The following is an 18,768-nucleotide window of genomic DNA, read 5'->3' on the forward strand; positions in this document are numbered from 1 at the left end:
CGAACTTTTTTGCTACGGCAACCATAACCTTTACCAAATCCTCCATTCCATTTCCAAAATCTCAAACATCAAAGCCATTGTTTTGGACTTCATAAACTTCACTGACACCACACCAGGGTGGGAATGATGAGAAAGGGTGTCTAAGTTGGCTGGACTCGCAGTCGAGTCAAAGCGTGGTGCTGCTGAGTTTTGGAAGTTTAGGAAGATTTTCGAAGAAATAGTTAAAGAAGATAACTATGGGGTTGGAGAAGAGCAAGCAGAGATTCTTGTGGGTGGTGAGAGCTAAGGCTGAGTCAGATAACTCGAAACCGAGTCGAATGAGTTGTTTTCGGAAGGGTTCTTGAAGAGAATGAAAGAAAAGGGAATAGTGGTTAAGGAATGGGCTCTACAGGCAGTGATACTGAGTCATGACTCGATGAGAGTTTTGCGACTCACTACGATTGAAACTCAGTCTTGGAGGCTGTTTGTGAAGGAGTGCTGATGATTGCGTAGCCTCTTTATGCAGAGCGAAAGATGAACATAGTGATTATGGTGTGAGAAATGAAGGTTACTTTGGTGGTGAAGGAGGATAAAGATGGTTTGTGAGTCAAGTGAATTGGGAAGCAAGTTAATGAAGGGGACTGTTTTGTCCTTCTCGCACACGTGGACACTTCATTGCCACGCGTGCAAATTTGCATGCCAACTCAACATTTTTTATTAGTGAGTCACGTTGAAAAATGGACGGAAGACTATTATGTCTGACGAAAAAAATGTTAAAAATTAATCTGTGTATTAATTTTTTTTGGATTAAAATGTCATTTTTTAAAATTTTTTGAGACTAATTTCAAATCATTATTCTAAAATTTATGTCTATATATTTTATATTGCGTTTGTATGTCATATTTCGTGTCTATATCAGTACACATCTTCCACAAAATTGGATGCTATAGCTGATATCATAAGTTTCAGAAAAAGAAAACTAGGAAAGAATAAGAAAATACACTCAAATTATTAAAAAAAACCGACATATCTTTATTTCTAGTAATATTGTAATAGTATAAGATTTTTTTTGTTATTATATATATATATATATACTTTTAATTCCCGAGATCCATTTTTTTTTTGCGTTACACGCAAGTTGGCCGCTCCCCTCAGCAAACTTTGTCATTTTAACAAGGTTTGCTGAACCTCTTAGCGCAATTCAAATAAGTTCGTCAATAAAATCTTATCGAGCCTAGTTGAAAACGAAAATTACTATTAGTAGCTTATCATTTTCCTTGATTTGATCTTTTAATACTTTATACAATGTCTGGAATTCTATTGTTATCTATTCATTATAATAGTGAAACATTATATGATGAAACATGATCTATCGTGTTTAGCTTTGCTGAATCAGTATTTGCATATATTGCACTCGAAATCGAAAGTCTATTAGCGTTGAAGAATTTGATATTATATGCTATTGGCCAACAATACACGAAAAGAATGAAAAAAATTTACTACAGATATCCGTCCGAAGTAGATAATATTTTATTTTACAAAAGGTATATCATAGATTAAAATTGTTGTTATTATTATTATTATTATTATTATTATTATTATTATTATTATTATTATTATTATTTATTCTAAATCTCCGTTTTGATAAGATTTTATATTTTTGTGAATTAGGTATCGGTTACGTGATGATGAGGACATATGTCTTATTAAGACTTGGTACAACCGTTAGACAAATGTCCATCTGTTGAAACTATTTATTTTTCCAGTCGACTTGGGTGGAGAATCAACTGCAGATACTGCTGATGATACCCCTTTAAGTGGAGCAGTTAGAAGAAATATTAGAAGTACGATAGTTGACCTAAATATGCCACCAAGTGAAGATGGTATGAATATATGATACAAGTTGATGTTGAAAGTCATGAGAATTCTGCCATTAGAGACCTGACGGTAGATCCCTATCAAGTTAACCCTCATGACAGTGAAGATGCTGAGATTGAACCAATAAAAATTCCGGACGAAGAGGAGAAGGAAGAAATGAATTACTACAGTGATATACAAATCGCACTGACACAGCCTGCCATTTTTCGGCCATATGATCATCTGAATCACTTTTTCACATCCGGGTGATGGACTGGGAGATCATCTGGCACAACCCCACCAACCACCAAGTGTTGGTCGCTTTGATCAACCACCTCTATGTGCGCCCACTGAAGTACCATCTCAAATATAGTTGTGATGGGTGCAGGTCAATCGCATGATGTATCTGAAGTCCACGGTCTTCCCAAGTTGCCTACAGCTCATGTCAATCCCCTCAAGAACTCAAGGAATCACTCGTCTCTGCCAAATCTGTCATTGTGTCCATGCATTTCATCAATATTCAGTGGTCCGATCAAAATGTGTTGAAGGCCACCAAACTGACGCACAACGCAGTCTATCTGATGCCACTCGATGATAATAAAGCATAAAAATAGGCATACTATTGCAGTAAAAACTTTAGCCACAACGATCCTATGTGGAACTATACCCTAAATGAGTGGGCCAGCATATATACGACGTCTAATTAACCTGATCACACACCTCAAGAAGCATCATATACACAAAAAAAAGGTTATTTAATATATGAAAATAATTAAATGTTTATGACTTATTTGAAGTTCGTCAAAGAGGACAATGAACTTTACATAATGTATGAAGTTTGGCCAGAGGTACTATGAATCTTGTTAAAATGACCAAGTTCCCGGAGGGGAATGACGAACTTGCATGTAACGCTAAAAAAAAAAGAATAGATCTCGAAAATTAAAGGGAAGATATTTTTTTTGGAAATAATTTTTTTTTATATATTTTATTACGGGGAAAAAAATCCTAATAGTATACATTATTTTTGCTTGTTCTGTCTACAAGGAAACCGAAACGGCTATACCCCATGTTCCTCGTACATATAATCATGTACGTAGCTATGTACATTTCTAATAAAAATTAAAATTATATTCTCACTTCGATTCATCTGTTGTTGTGTAATACAGAAGTAACTATATAGATTTTTTTTTATTTTTATTTCGAACCCACAACCTTTTAATTGAGTATAAAAAAATTATATTATTTGAGGTATAACTCATTGACAAGTAACTATATAGATTTATTTAATACCTTATCTCCTAAACTATTTCTTGATGATGCGATCCTTTCTGTCCAAATAAATATTGTTTTTGAATTTTTATTTAATTCAAATATGATAACTGATAAGCTAAGACTAATGCTCAAAATTAAAGGATCTATTCATGTTCATACTTGATAATAAATTGTTTTAAAAACTTATTCGTTATTATTTTAGAAGCTTAAAGAAGAAAAAGCTATTCACAGACATGTATAGTATCGCCTTCATCCTCCAAATTTCATTAACCCTATTTTAGCAAAATGTTATAATAATGCCAAATATATACACCGACTTTTAAAAAATTGTGCCGGAAGCTTCATTATATTATATATTTAGTCAATATTTTATATTCTAATTATCAAATTTTAAATTAAAATTTAAAAATCTAATTTCTATTATAAAAATAAGATATTGGCGTAATATTAATAAAAAAAATATCGTATCCTAATTTTTTTTCCTTATATATCATTCTGGTGGGAATGATTAAGTGGAGTTAATTCTGCATATTTTGTTTTTGAGTTATTTTTTATTTGTTGTTATATATTGTTGTTAAGTTCTTGGCTGTTTGTCTGTTTCACCTTGCTTCACCTCTATTGTGTTGAATTTTTTTAAAACAAAATTGTTGTATTTTATTTATTTTATTATATTTATTTTTAAATTTAATTATTCTGTTAGTTTTTATAATTTTATCAAATTTTTAGTTAGATTTATATATATATTTTTTAGTTGAGTTCTTATATTACTTTTAATTTTATAATTAAATCTTTTTTAGTATAAAAATATTAGAATTAACTGAATATTTTTTTGTAAATTAAAAATATTCATAATTAAAAATCTAACTAGACTTTTTATCGTATGTATTTTGAAAAAAAATAGTCTGTAAATTTTAATGTTTTTGATATAAAAATGACCTAATTATAAAATTAAAAGCAGTATAGAGATTCAATTAAAAGAAAAAAATATAAAAATTTAATTAAAAATTTAGTGAAACTATAAAGACTGACCAGATAATTAAACTTTATTTTTATACAAAAATAAAAATATATACAAATATTTAAAAAAATGACGTAAATAAAATAAGACAACTTATTTTTTTTCCTTCTTCTTCCTAGAAGATGTGTGTAGTCTTCATGAGCGTTACAGCAAATCAAATTGGCAATTAGCAATTCAAAACAAGGAAAGAGTGTTTTGCTCAAGTGGCTTGAATTTGTTTGGTCAAGTTGTTGTAAAATTAATAAATTATTAATACTTATACTTTTATGCATTCCTTGCATTTGAATAGTTTGTACTTTGTATTGGGTTGGGCTTGTCGCTTTGTCTTGTGATAACGCATAAAAGTAGTTAGCTGCTTCCCAAGTTGGGTATATAAAATAATATTGTGGATCATATTGAAAGTGAAATTAAGGTGTTGATTCATTGCAGGTTCATGAACATCTTCCATGCTTTTCAAATCATTTGAATAACGCAATTTCCATCATTATCACCATAATTATACTCCCATTTTAAAAGTTGCAACTAGTGAGTCAATTTTGTCCCACTAACAAAAAATAAATAAATAAATAACAGTCAATGTTTTTACATAACAAATTAATAAAAGATGAATACCTTCTGTAATATGTTTTTTGTTGGATGTTTATTAAAATTAAATATTTTTTAAAAATTTGGTCTAAAATTAAAAATACTAAAATGCATGCTTACCGTTAAAAGACCATACACAAAGCTTAAATATTCTAAAAGAATTAGTAAAAAGGGGTAAACATTGTAGCTGAATAAATATCCTTGGTCAAAAATACAGTGAAGTACAGTGTCCTTTTTTCTTCAATTACCCCAACAAGTCCCAACCTCTTGTGTTTCCCCATTTATCACTAGTCTCCTCTTTTCTTACACACAAGAAAATTGTTATGTTATGCTATTATGAGGATTGTACTATAATAATAATAATAATAATAATAATGTAAGTTTATTCAAAAAATTAAATAATTTATTTAAAAAATTGGAATTGGAAGTAAACTGTATACTAAATAATAACAATAAAAAAAGTTATTTGACACCATGTAAATAAAAATATAAAAAAATTCAAATCATAATTACTCATTATTCATAAACTGAGATGATGATATGTATTCTCTATATTCTTCTATCCTAATCCACTCCATTCTCTCATCTTCCACAGAAACGTTCAAAGTCCAAACATGCTTATCTTTTTAACATGACCTGTGCCCAAACCACTAAACATATCATTTTCTTACAAGAAACATTGATAATAATATATTAAAAAATATTATTATTTATTTGAAAAAAAAAATCATTGTGGTTTCTGGTTTGTGGTATTCATGGTAGGAAGAAGAATAATGAATAATTAGTAATAACAATAAGAAAACCCCACTTTCTATGCACACATACATTGCATGTGCCAACAAAACACAAACCCCCCAATTCAATGCATTGGTCTTTTCTAATTCTATGAATCTCTCTCTCTCTCTCTCTCTCTCAACTTGTTGTAAATAAAAACCTTCCCTTTCTCAAACCAACCGTTATTTTTTCCTCCATTCACACAATTTCCATCTCTTCTTCCTTCTCTCTCTTTTTTCCCTATGTTTTAGGGTTTCAACATTCTACAATCAAAAATCAATCTTCTCTACCCTAAATTCATCTCATGCTTTATTGCTCTCAAGAATCAAACACAGCCAAAACTGAAGTCACCGCCTTGTTCTTCTTCGTGTTCTTCTTCGTCTTTTTTGCTCTCTTTGGAGGGTTCTTTTGTGGAGAACGGTGCGGATCTGACCTCTCACGGTTTTTTGAGCTGTGCCAATGTCTAAAGTCTTCGGCTTTTCCGGTGAGTTAATCGATTCATGGCTTTGTTTCTTGTATTTTGTGGTTAGAATTGAGAAACTTCAGTGTTTGATAATTTGTTGTTTTTATAAGTAAAAGATGAAACTTTATCATGTGTTTGCTTTGAATATCTTAATTTGTGTTTTGTGATGGTTCATCATGTTGTTAACTGTTAAGTTACAAAAGTTTCCGATTTTGAAGCTGTGTAATCAAATTGCATGTATACGCTGAGGAAGATGATATAGTTTTTATACGTAGGTACTTTTTTCTCCGTGTTTGATAGAATGGATAGGTATCTAGTGGTTCTGATAAAGATATGAACAGCTAATGGAGATATAGATAGGGTGTTTTGTCCTTGATTTATGTCATGTATTGTTTTTCCAAGATGGCTGAGCCATGAGTATTTTATCTGTGTATCTATGTGTTATTAATCTCGTTGAAACTTGAAAGTGGATCTGAACCTGTTGTTGATTTCTAAGGTTGAGTTTTCAAGCAAATATGGTTCTTTTGTTGTAAGGTCAAATATTTCTTCAAATGGATATGTAGTTCTTGTTGTTCCTTTCAGTGGTTAAATCTTCATGTTTTGCTACGTATATATGAATGATCTCTGTGTTTCTGATTTTGTTCCTGGTTTGGTTTTCAGGAGTTGATAATTTTTGCCCTGGTGGGTCAATATATGCCTGTGGCAACCCCAAGGAAGCAAGTTTATTCCTTCCTCTTGGTCCACAAGTTGATGTTTACTTTCCACCTCGGAAGAGATCGCGGATCAGTGCTCCGTTTGTTTTCAATGGAGAATGGCTTGAACAGAAACAGAAGACATCTATTGAATCATTACCAGATGAGTGCCTCTTTGAGATCCTTAGGCGGTTGCCTGCAGGACAAGATAGGAGCGCCTGTGCTTGCGTTTCCAAGCGCTGGCTTATGTGTCTAAGCAACATTTGCAAGAGCGAAATTTGCTGCAACAAAAGTGCTGCACCAGAGAGCAGCCTTAGTGTAAAAGAGGGGGGTGATGAGGAATTTGGTGGCGAGGGATACCTCTCCCGGAGCTTGGAAGGAAAGAAGGCAACAGATATTAGACTTGCAGCAATTGCAGTTGGAACTGCATCTCGAGGAGGATTGGGGAAGCTTTCGATCCGTGGAAGCAATTCAGACCGTGTGGTGACTAATCTTGGTCTCAAAGCAGTTGGTCATGGATGCCCTTCTTTGAAGTCTCTTTCTCTCTGGAATGTTGCTACAATTGATGATGAAGGCTTAATTGAGATTGCAAATGGATGTCAACAGCTGGAGAAGCTTGACCTTTGCAAGTGCCCAGCAATAACGGACAAGGGTTTGATTGCAGTTGTGAAGAAATGCCCAAATCTGACAGAGTTATCATTGGAATCTTGTCCTAACATTGGTAATGAATGTCTAAGTGCTATTGGGAAAAGCTGCTCCAATCTGAAGTCCATAGCCATCAAGGACTGCAGTAGTGTTGGTGATCAGGGAATTGCTTGCTTGTTTTCTTCGACAACTTTGCTTCTGTCGAAGGTGAAACTACAAGCACTGACTATTTCCGATCTATCGCTTGCTGTTATTGGACATTATGGAAAGGCAGTTACGGATCTTGTCCTCAATTCCCTCCCAAATGTCAGCGAGAGGGGTTTCTGGGTTATGGGCAATGGTAATGGATTGCAGAAGCTGAAGTCACTTACAGTTGGGCCCTGCCTAGGACTAACAGATGTTGGTCTTGAAGCCGTGGGGAAGGGTTGCCCAAATCTGAAAGCCATCCACCTTCGCAAGTCTACACTTTTGTCAGACAATGGGTTGGTATCATTTGTGAAGGCCACTTCATCTCTAGAGAGCCTACAATTGGAAGAGTGCCACAGAATTTCCCAATTGGGTTTTCTTGGTGTTCTTTTTAACTGTGGTGCCATATTGAAGGCAATTTCTTTGACTAGCTGCTTTGGGTTCAAGGATCTGAATATGGTATTGCCCCCATCATCCCCTTGTGAATCTCTTCGGTCCTTATCAATCCTTAACTGCCCTGGTTTTGGTAATGCTACCCTCTCTGTCCTGGGAAAGCAGTGTCCTCAGCTTCAACATGTTGAACTGAGTGGACTTGATGGTGTGAGAGATGCCGGGCTTCTCTCATTGCTTGAGAGCAACGAAGGTGGTCTGGTCAAAGTTAATCTCAGTGATTGCGTAAATCTGACTGACAAAGCTGTTTCATCCTTGGTCAATCTGCATGGTTGGACTCTTGAGGTTCTAAACCTTGATGGTTGTAAGAATGTCAGTGATGCTAGCATGGTGGCAATTGCTGAAAATTGCCCATTGCTATGTGACCTTGATGTTTCCAAGTGCGCGATCACTGATACTGGGATTGCAGCCCTGGCGGAAGCGAAGCAGTTCAATCTGCAGATTCTTTCTTTGTCAGGTTGCAGTTTGGTTTCAGATAGGAGCTTGCCATCTTTGAAAAAATTAGGCAGCACCCTTCTGGGACTAAACATCCAGCACTGCAACTCAATAAGCAGCAGCACAGTCGACATGCTTGTTGAACAACTCTGGAGGTGTGACATCCTCTCATGAGCAAGAACAACTAATCTCCCTCCCGCAAGTTAGCCCAGGATCGGAACAACCTCAACGCTAGTTGGACAGTTATGATTAGTATTGCACAGTAGTTTTTGGGTCCATTAACTTTTGGGTCTTGATCATCATCCAGCGACTCGGGTTCACTTTTTTTCGGGGCTTGCAGCCATTTCACCACAATTTTTTGCAGGTTTCCTTTGAAATGGTAACCTGTTCTAAGGTTTTTTGGCGTCCCATTCATGGGATTGCCACCTTAATGGCTGCATTATCTCTGAGAACATAGTTACCTGGTTCTGGATTTAGGAATCTTTCTTCACCATGTCTATGGTTTTTCAGCTACTTTTACCAGAGTCTTTTCAATGTTGTTTTACCAAATATGCCACAATGTTTGGGTCTCCCTTTTACTCAAAGGGCACAATAGGTTCCACTTTGTGTTGTTTTTAGGTTGCTTGCAGTTGTTGAGTTCAGAGTTAATGATGCCTTGTCCTTATAGTGGCTTTGGCCATGGCAGCAGGTTATACAGTTCTGCCATGACAACTTCTTCTCTCTCCTTTGGGAAGTTGGTTGTTTTTTATATTCCAAGGTCCTAGTTTTCTCAAGGCTTCATTTTTTTTATGGACTTGTAACTGCAACTTCTATACAATGTAATGTTCATATGTGCCCTTTGTGCTGTAATGCTATGGAAAGTTATGAATAAAATTTGTAGTTTGGTTCCAAATGCAAATGTGTTAAGGTATGCGTGTATATACTTTGATTATGGTTTTCACTAGTATGTTATAAATCATCAATTTTTCTCACAGTATGCTGATAAATTATGCTTCAATCCTTTGTAGAGACATTATTCTTTCCGTTTACCATGTCGTTTCCACTATTACAACATTAATTAGAGTTTTGATACAAATGTTTATTAAGAGTGATCACAAATTATCTTTATTCATCATTAACGTATCTGATTATTTTAATGTATTTCATGAAGTCAAAAAGTTTATTGTTTGAAATCATGTAGACGAGAGTTTCTCATTTTTAGTTGTGATGGGAATATCACTTTCAATTTGCATAGCTATTTGAATCATCATGCCATAATTGGTTATAGTCTCCTCACAAGTCTATGTCTTTTTAAGTTTATGTCTTTTTGACAATTAAATTTAATTAAATTGGTTTAAGTCTAACAAAAATTAGTTTCATTAGTAAAAATATGTTTGTATTCTGTATTTATTTATTTATTTTTTTTTTGCGTTTTGAATTGTGCAAAATTTTATCAGATAAATAGCATTTAAATTTTGTATTTAGGATATAAAAATTTTTTATTTTGACATTGAAATTTTTTAAGCATGATGTATTTTTTTCGTCGTTAAACCAATTGTGTGATATTTAACGAAGAAGAAGAAGATGATGATGATGATGAAAGAACAAGAGAAAAAAAGGAAAAGAATAAATCAAATTAGAAAAGAAGGAGGAGGAGGAGGTGGTGGTAGTGACAATGACAACAATAACAAAAGAGAAAGAAGCGCCTTCGAAGAAGATGAAGAAAATCACGCGTACAGTAAATACTGCGTGATGTGAAAAAAGGTTACAACTTGGTTAGACTTGATTAGATAATTCATTTAGTTATAGAGTTTTTCGAATTAATTAACAACCTAACATTGCTACTAAATATTATGTTTGAAATATTCGTTATTTTTTAATTAAAATTCTCAAGTTACTTTTTATTTTTACTAAAATAAACTAAAATTTTAGAATAAATGGTCAAACTAGTCTTCGAAAGATCACTCATTCTTTAAATTAGTCTTCAGAATTTTTTTTAATCAAATTCGTCCTTTAAAATTTTAAGTTAGTTATTTTAGTCTTTCCATTGCTAACGGCGTTAAAATTTGTTGATTAACACGTTTAGTGACACCACAACACATATCTAGTAGTACTAATTGGCGGCTAACATGATAATTTTATGAATTTAAATCAATTCAACCCCAAATCGAGAGATTTCAATGCCCTAAGTTCTCTCCTACTCTCTAAGGCGCGGGGATCTGACTGTGAAAAATTTTTTCCGTAGAGATGGGGACCGGGTACGAAATTCCCATGAGGCAAGCGCAGGGACCGGACGGGATCTCCGTTTCTGTTAATTTTCGAAATTCATAAATTTATTTAATTGTCTTTAATAATTTATTTCTCATATTTTTTTAGTCATTTCACATGCCATATATGTAGAGAGAGAAACCTTAAATTTTCAATTCTCATTTGCATAATCCTTCTTCCATTTTGATATCCCTAGTATTGTCCATATTCCATCCAACCTATCTACAGCTATTCCCTTGCCACTCTCCCTTCTCACCGTATTATCATCCCTCATCGTGCTGTCAACCCTCACCGTGCCGTTTTCTCTGTTTGCGGTGTTCTTTCTCCTCTTTAATAGTGCATCCGTTCTCCTCTCTGCCATTCCGTCGTCGTGTCCATTCTCCTCTCCATTGTTGCGTCCCCATCTCGTTTCCTGCTCTGTGCGCTACCTCGCTGTCGCATCTTCTTACTGCGTCAGTTCGAATGAAGTCGTCGTCTACAAATTAATATTTTTATATAAAATGGATACTTGCAGCTCTACTCTTATAAAAATTAATAATTAGTCAGAATTATCACAGAAATAAAAAAATGGAGCCCCATAAGAAATGAAATCCCACGAAAAATGGGGATGAGAGCAATATTTCCCATGGTAAAGACCAGAGGCGGAGATGGAGAGTAAATTTAGGGGCAGGGACGGGGAGCATGGAGGCATTTTACGCCCCTATCCTACCCCATTGTCATCCCTTCAGTTAGATTTTGATTTGATTTAATTTCATAAATTTATTATGATAATAGCCAATTAAGATTCCTATGCGTGTGTTGTAATATTACTTAATGTGCCACAAATTTTGGCACCGTCAACAAAAAAAAGAATAAAAAATCTAACATAATTAATTTAAAATTTTTTAAGGACAAATTTGATTAAAAAAATATTTTAGAGACTAATTTAAAGAACGAATAATCTTTTAAGAATAAATTTAACTATTTATTCAAACTTTTATTATAATAAGATAACTACAAGTAGATAAAATCATTTTGACGAACAAATTCATAAACAATCCTTCATTTAAGAATTTTAGTAGTATTAAACTATTAATTTAAGGACTTGGCTAAAATATAACCCTAAGAGTATTGGTTAAGAGAATAAAATAAAAAATAAATAAATATTTTTTAACGAATTAGATGAATACAAAATTTTGAAAAATAATATTTATATTATCAATTATGTTAGATATATACTAAAATCAATTATTAAAATTAGTTATATATCAAAATAGAATACACATTAAAATATAAAATATATATCTATATGTATTTATATATAAATATATGATAGTTGATTTTAGTGTGTGAATAATATTTTTATTATATTACATATTTTATAAAATCCTTTAACTTGTAATAGTCTGAATAAGTATCCGTTAACAAAACTCTTGATTTTAATGATTAAAATAGCAGATATTATGAAATCTAGCCATTCACATTTTGTTGTTTTTGTGGTGGGGAAATGAATCTGTGGTCTGGTTTACAAATCGTCCAGGTTGCATTTAATGTGCAAAACACGGAACTTTAAGAAGCTTTTGGAATCTGTTACTTACATAATCTTAGGTTGGTGGAACAACAATTATTGACAGAAGAAGGAAAAAAAAATGTATGGCACATGGAACTTCACATGCATTGTCATGCTTCAAGGTTCATGCACAAGCTCCATATTACTTAAGCATATATGAACCCTCTTTTATTTTTTGGCCCCACAAAATAAATCATTAATAATTGATTCTGCGAAAGACATGTCCCATTTTCCTCCACTAATAAACTAATTTGACATTTTTTTTAAATATGATTGAACTATTATTATTTGAATTTTATTATTAAAAATTCGATTAATCTTATTTTATCATTGTAGGTTCATGAAAAAATAGAAGCCTTCTAATATTTTTTTAGAATTTAAATTCGAGATTTCTTATCAAGAAGCTAAAATAATTATCAAATTGAATAAGTAATTTGATATCGAATTTATAAATAGACATATCATAGTAATTAACGGAATTATAAGTAGCACTATTAAATTTTACATGATAAATTGATGGAAGGATATAATTTGTCTACTATTTTTTATTATGGAGGACTAAATTGATATTTTTTTCAAAAATTAATTAGTCTGAGATTAAAATCTTTAACGACCTAATTGTCAATATTTTTTATAGTTGTAGATTTATGAAAAAACAGAAGTCTTTTAGTAAAATTATCTTTTTATTTTTAGAATTTAAATTCAAGATTTGAGTGAATACTCCACCCGACCCCTAACAATTACCTCGAAAGGATAATGAGGTTCCTAAGAAAAAAAAAAACACCAAATCTGATCCCTAAACTTTTTTTTGGGACTGATTAATCCCTGTGCAAAAAAGAAACAACATTAACTTTTTTTGGCACAGGAGTCTCGTTATCCTTTCGAGGTAATTATTAGAGACATGATTGAATTTTTTTTTTGGCCTCGTTGTCTTTCGAAATAATTGTTAGGTGCTGTTTTGGTTTTTCTCGCAAGATTTTTTATCAAGAAACTAATATAATTATCAAATTGAATAAGTGATATCGGATTCTCTAAGCATAAAATCTAGTATTCTATTAATAAAATCAATAATGTTATTGATATGCCAAATATGATTAATACATGACAGAGCTTGATTTCAGACAAGAAATGTCAATTTGGTGTTTGATTAGAGAAGTATTTATGATTTTATTCAATAACTCGATTGATAAGATGAGGTTTTGTGGCAAATCTGGAGTGGTTAATTAAGAAGGGTATCCAATAAAGTGAAGGTTTCTTTTCTTTCTTAACTACTACTAATCATTCATGAAACTGCTATTTTAGTTTTTAAAAATTTCAGTTTTAGATAAAATAATATTCTCTAAAAACAATAATGACATTATAATCTCAAAAATTAATTTTATTTAACAACTAGTATCAGGTAAGAAAATAATACTCTAAACAAAATCGATTTTCAATATCAAAATTTGCAACCATACTTAGAAATGATATATTTTTACCTTTTAAATTTGGTAGTTTTACCATAACTGATTTTTATATTTGATAAATAATTTATATATTTAATTGGAATTTTTGTAGAAAAATTTCAATAACTATTTCAAAGGTGCATGAAAAAAGAGCAAAATTTATTGAGAGCTCTTTTTTCGTTTGCCCAAGATACTAATGCTTAAACCTTAAACTTATATAGTTATATATTGATATTATCTTTTGAATTTATTTTTGTCATTGACATAAATTTTTCAATACTATTTTAATAATTTTAATATATATTTTTTTCAAATTGTAACTTTATCGAAAACTATACTCTTATCATTTCTAAAATAATTAAGATGTGAGTTTAGCTATATGTGTTTCTTGCACATGCTATAATTATTAACTAAAGTATTCTTTTAGAAATAAATGTACGAAGTTTAAATTTTTAATTTATTTTTATATATTTATTAAAATAAGTAATTTAAAAGTTTTTTTATAAATAATAATCTTAAAAGTTTTGTTAATTTGTATTCTAAGAACAGAAGTTAAAAACACTAAAAAATATATTTTATAAAAATTATTAAAAAACTAAATCTTTGTATATTTTTAATAAATTAAATACATAAAAAAATTTAAAATTTTTTTTATTATTATATATTTAAAATATATTTTTAAGGCATAAGTTAGTTAAATCCTAATTTTAATAGGGCTTTTTAAGATTAGATTAGATAAACCTATAAGATAAGATTTGTATTATGTAAGAGTGGGATGGATTTGTACCGGATTAAGAGAATTTGGTGATGAAATTAAGAAGGCAGCAGCAGCTTCTACGCAAATTACTTGGAAAGTTAGATTCAATGCATTGTGTTGGTGTGTTTCTAAACAAGGACATTTGTTGAAAATGACATGAGAAAAGCGTAGTAGGAGAGAGGGTAAATGTGAGCCACCACAAAAAAAATAAAAGGTAACCAAAGTCAACGAAAATTTATGTCGTTAGAGAATTTTAGTTATCATATTAGATATTAGATAATAGTATTTCGTATGTGATTAAAATTAGCGTTAAATATGATTTTGATTTTTAAAATAAGGGTTAAAAGTTTTTTTTTTGTTTTCGACCTTTTTTTTGCTATAAAATGGTCTCAAAAATTTCAGTTTATTTTAAAATCGTCATTTTTATCAAATTTTTTATTTTTATTACTATTTCACCCCTAAATAAAAAAATGGGATAAGTATTATTTTGGTCCCTAATGTTGAGGATCAGAATCGAAATCGTCCCCAACGTAATTTTGGGTTTAGAATCATCTTTAACGTTTTTTTTTCATATTAAAATCGTTCTTTTAACACTTTTTGGACAAAAATACCCTCCACTACCATTCATTATACCACTTCATAACTTCTTCAAAGTTAGAATTTGAACACAACCAGAACCTGAAGCCACTTTGTGAAGAAGAACTTCTCCATCATGTCCACCATGATATGAATTAGAATAACAGAAGCCCATTTAATTACCCAAAAAAAATGAAATCAATTTAATTGGAATCACTTGGATGCCAGGCACCAAGAACAGAACTCAATTTAAAATGAATGACCTGGTAAATACCTTCTAACTTGTGCTCTTTCCTTGTTAGTAGGGTGAGCACGGGTAGCGGGTACCCGATTATCCGTTTGAATTCGAACCGAACCAATTAAATTGGTTCTGAAATCAATGGGTAATCGGGTCCAACCCGAACCAAATCGATGGCTTTTGTTAGTGATTGGTTCGGGTATCGGTTTTGGAGGTGCGGAACCCGAACCAACCCGCGAATCCGATCATATATTAATTAAATAAAAAAATATATATGGCTTTTCTATTAGACAATGATTATTCATTATTAATATGTTTGGATTTTAATGAGTTTAGTTTTTAATGTATTTGGTGTTTAACATGTTTGGATTATTTCTATTGATGTTACATATTTATTGTACTTGTTGAATTTTTAAGATAAAAATTTGTTTTTTTTTATGAATTTCAAAATCATCGGGTACCCAATTACCCGAACCGAACCAATCCGTTCTTAATCGGTTTGGTTTGGTTCGGGTATATGTACAAAAAAATACAAATCCGAACCAAACCGAACCAATTATATTTTGATCGGTTCAGTTCTAACTTTACCATAAATCCGAACCAAACCGACCCGTGCTCACCCCTAATAGCCATGGATGCACCCAAGTGTGGATAGGAATGGTCTCTCGATGTAATTTCCAAGTATTTGCAAACAATTTTGGCAAGATTATGTTGTCCAATATGGTAGTGAGGACTGAAGGAGGAAGCAACTTCTCCCACAAATCAACAAATCGTAGCATTGGCTCAGGATCCCGTGCTCAGATCATAAACCTTGAAAATGTTCCTTGATTTTATTTCTGATTAAAAGCAAGAAAGCAGAAACAGAAGCAGCAGAAGCAAAAAGCAAGAAGCAGAAGCAAGAAAGCAAGAAGCAGAAGCAAGAAGCAAAATCAAGAAAACAAGAAAGTAGAAGCAAGATGCAGAAGTAGAAAACGAGGCGGCGAGGGGGCGAGGTGCAGATGAAGCGGCGACGCGGCGAGGTGCAGCAGCGAGATCAGCGGCGGCAGTGGCTCGCGTCTCCTCTCTCCTTCGCGATTCCCAACGGCGACGGCTACGACGGCGGCTCCAGGCTTCGCCGCCGCCGTCCCCTCCCCCCTCCCCCTCTCCCCTTCCCCCACCCCATTGCCCGCGTCCTTTCCCTTCTCTCCCCCTTCCACACACGCGTTCTTTTATTTTTTTTTAATTTTATAATTTTTTATTAAAATAGTGGTAGTTTAGGAATAAAATTAAAAATTTTATTAAAAATGACGATTTTAATACAAAAAAAATGTTAAGGATTATTTTAAACCCAAAATTACGTTGGGAACGGTTTCGATTCTGACCTTCAACGTTAGGGACCAAAACAATACTTATCCCTAAAAAAATTATAAAATAAAATTTAAAAAAACAAAAGAAAGAAAGGAAACCGGGGGAAGGGAGGGGAAGAAAAAGAAGGGGGGAAGAATGAGAGGGGGGTGGAAAAGGTAGCGCCGCCACTTGTGAAGGAGAGAAAGAGAATTGGGGGCGGGGGAGGGGGGAGAAAGAGAGTGGGGGTGGAAAAGGTATCCGCCGCCGCTTGTGATAGAGAGTGGGGAATCTCCACGTCGCCGCTGTCGCCACCACCGCATCGCCGTTCTCGTCGCAATTCGCGGCATCACCACCACTACCGCAGCCCTTTTCACGCGATCCACCACCACCACCGCATCTCTCCTCCCCTCGTGATTTACAGTTCACCACCGCAGCATTTTTTTCTTGAGTAAATACATTTTTTGGCCCTGTCCTTTTTCAAAATTAACAAGTCGCCCCTTAACGTTTAAAAAATGACAAATCGGCCCCTGTCTATTTCTTCCGCTAGACACATCAACCCCTATCTATTGGCCACAAAAGGGTCTCTAATGGAAGAAATAGATAGGGGGCGATTTGTCATTTTTTAAATATTAGGGGGCGGCTTGTCAATTTTCAAAAGGGACAGGGGTCGAAAAAGATATTTACTCTTTTTTCTTTAATTTTTCTGGTTTTGCTTTTGTTGTTGCTTTGATTCCATTATCCATTGTTGTTGTTGGTGTTGTTCTTCTAGTTGTTGTTGTTTCACTATTTCTGCATTCTGCTTTTGTTTCTGCATTTTGGGGAAGAAGGGGGAAGGACATTTTTGTCCGAAGGACGATTTTAAAACAAACTGAAATCTTTGTGACTATTTTGTAGCGAAAAAAAGGTTGGGAACGAAAAAAATTTCAACTCCTACCTTAGGGACCAAATCGTACTTAACCCTTAAAATTATTTACCATATCATTATTTCAACTAGTAGATTAAATATTTCAACAGCTAACAATTTTTAAGAATTAAACTTTTTATAAAAGCATATAAAGTAATTTTTTAATATATTTATTAAAATTAATAATAACAAAACTTTATTAATAATAATTAACATGTGTTCTTAAAATATATATTAACTATTATTGTTGTTGGTGTGACATTGATTGAGATTTGTGAAAAATAAATTAAGTGAAAAATGGTTAAGATGAAAGATTTGGAGTAAATAAATTTGTGAGGAAAATACTTCTATTAATAACAAATAAACAATACAAGAACTAATGATAAAAAATAGAAGTGGAGAATAAGTGTTGAGACCTCACTAATGTCACAAAAAGATGAATGAGCTTTTTTTTAAGTGGACAGTGGTTGATTAATTACTGTCGGGTGTTCCGGAATACCAATTTTGCTTGTGAAATTGATGAATAAAATGAAGAACAATGAAAGAAATTTGAAGAGAGAAAAAGATGAATTTTTGAGCTTATAAATTTCAGGAAAAAAAAAAAGTCTTTTAAAAAGGTGATTTGTAATCTTTATATAATATAAAACTATTTTAAAAAAAGAGTCTATTATCCAATAGTTATAATGTAATATTTGGCCTATTCTTTTTACTTCAAAACTTATTACTAAATAAGATAGTTGATTAAAAAATATTTTTAGATGTTCTGTCATTTCAAATCTTTTTAACTATAAATAAAAGAAATTAATTTTCACAAATTAGACTAAAATTGTGCTAGATGTTTATAATGAGGTATATGAATAAATGGAGTGTTCATAAGCACGGTAAAATTCACCATCCTTATTTATACTACTCATCATTTCCCAATTATTTTTTTATTTATTATTTTAGGTCTAGTTACCATTGTTTATTTATTGAAATTAAGCGATGAAGTTTCAAATCTTCTATCGGTTTTATGTCAATGTATGCATCTTTTTTTTGTCCCATTGATATTCCGTGCAATCTAACATTTCATGGAACAACTCATATATTATTGATCAAAAACCAAATTTATTCTTATATTTAAAAAAGAGAAAAAAAATAGAAATAGAAACAAGCACTACTTTTTTTTTTTGTCTTTGGTTGATTAAATATTGGATGACAATGGATTAGATGAAGAATTTGTATGCTGAATTTTTTTTTGGGTAAATACTCTTTCCGGTCTCTGAGCATTTTAAATTGGGACATGTCGCACCTTTATTATTCAGAAACTTCAACCAGGTCCTCAACCATCAACATTAGTGGACGTATCGATCCCTGTGACCGGTTGCCAA

General features: G+C 32.4%; 1 protein-coding gene across 1 annotated transcript; it reads left to right on the plus strand.

Moving 5' to 3' along the window:
* The first annotated feature begins 5,524 nt into the window (after nt 1–5,524).
* LOC107605358 (EIN3-binding F-box protein 1) lies at nt 5,525–9,248 on the plus strand. The gene is made up of 2 exons (XM_016307220.3): nt 5,525–5,969; nt 6,609–9,248. Exons 1-2 carry the CDS (start codon nt 5,945–5,947, stop codon nt 8,528–8,530), a joined length of 1,947 nt encoding a protein of 648 aa, XP_016162706.1. The 5' UTR covers nt 5,525–5,944; the 3' UTR covers nt 8,531–9,248.
* Nucleotides 9,249–18,768: the final 9,520 nt, after the last annotated feature.

The sequence above is a fragment of the Arachis ipaensis genome, chromosome B6, assembly GCF_059453495.1.
Source record: "Arachis ipaensis isolate K30076 ecotype BB chromosome B6, ASM5945349v1, whole genome shotgun sequence".
NCBI classification, from domain to species: domain Eukaryota; kingdom Viridiplantae; phylum Streptophyta; class Magnoliopsida; order Fabales; family Fabaceae; genus Arachis; species Arachis ipaensis.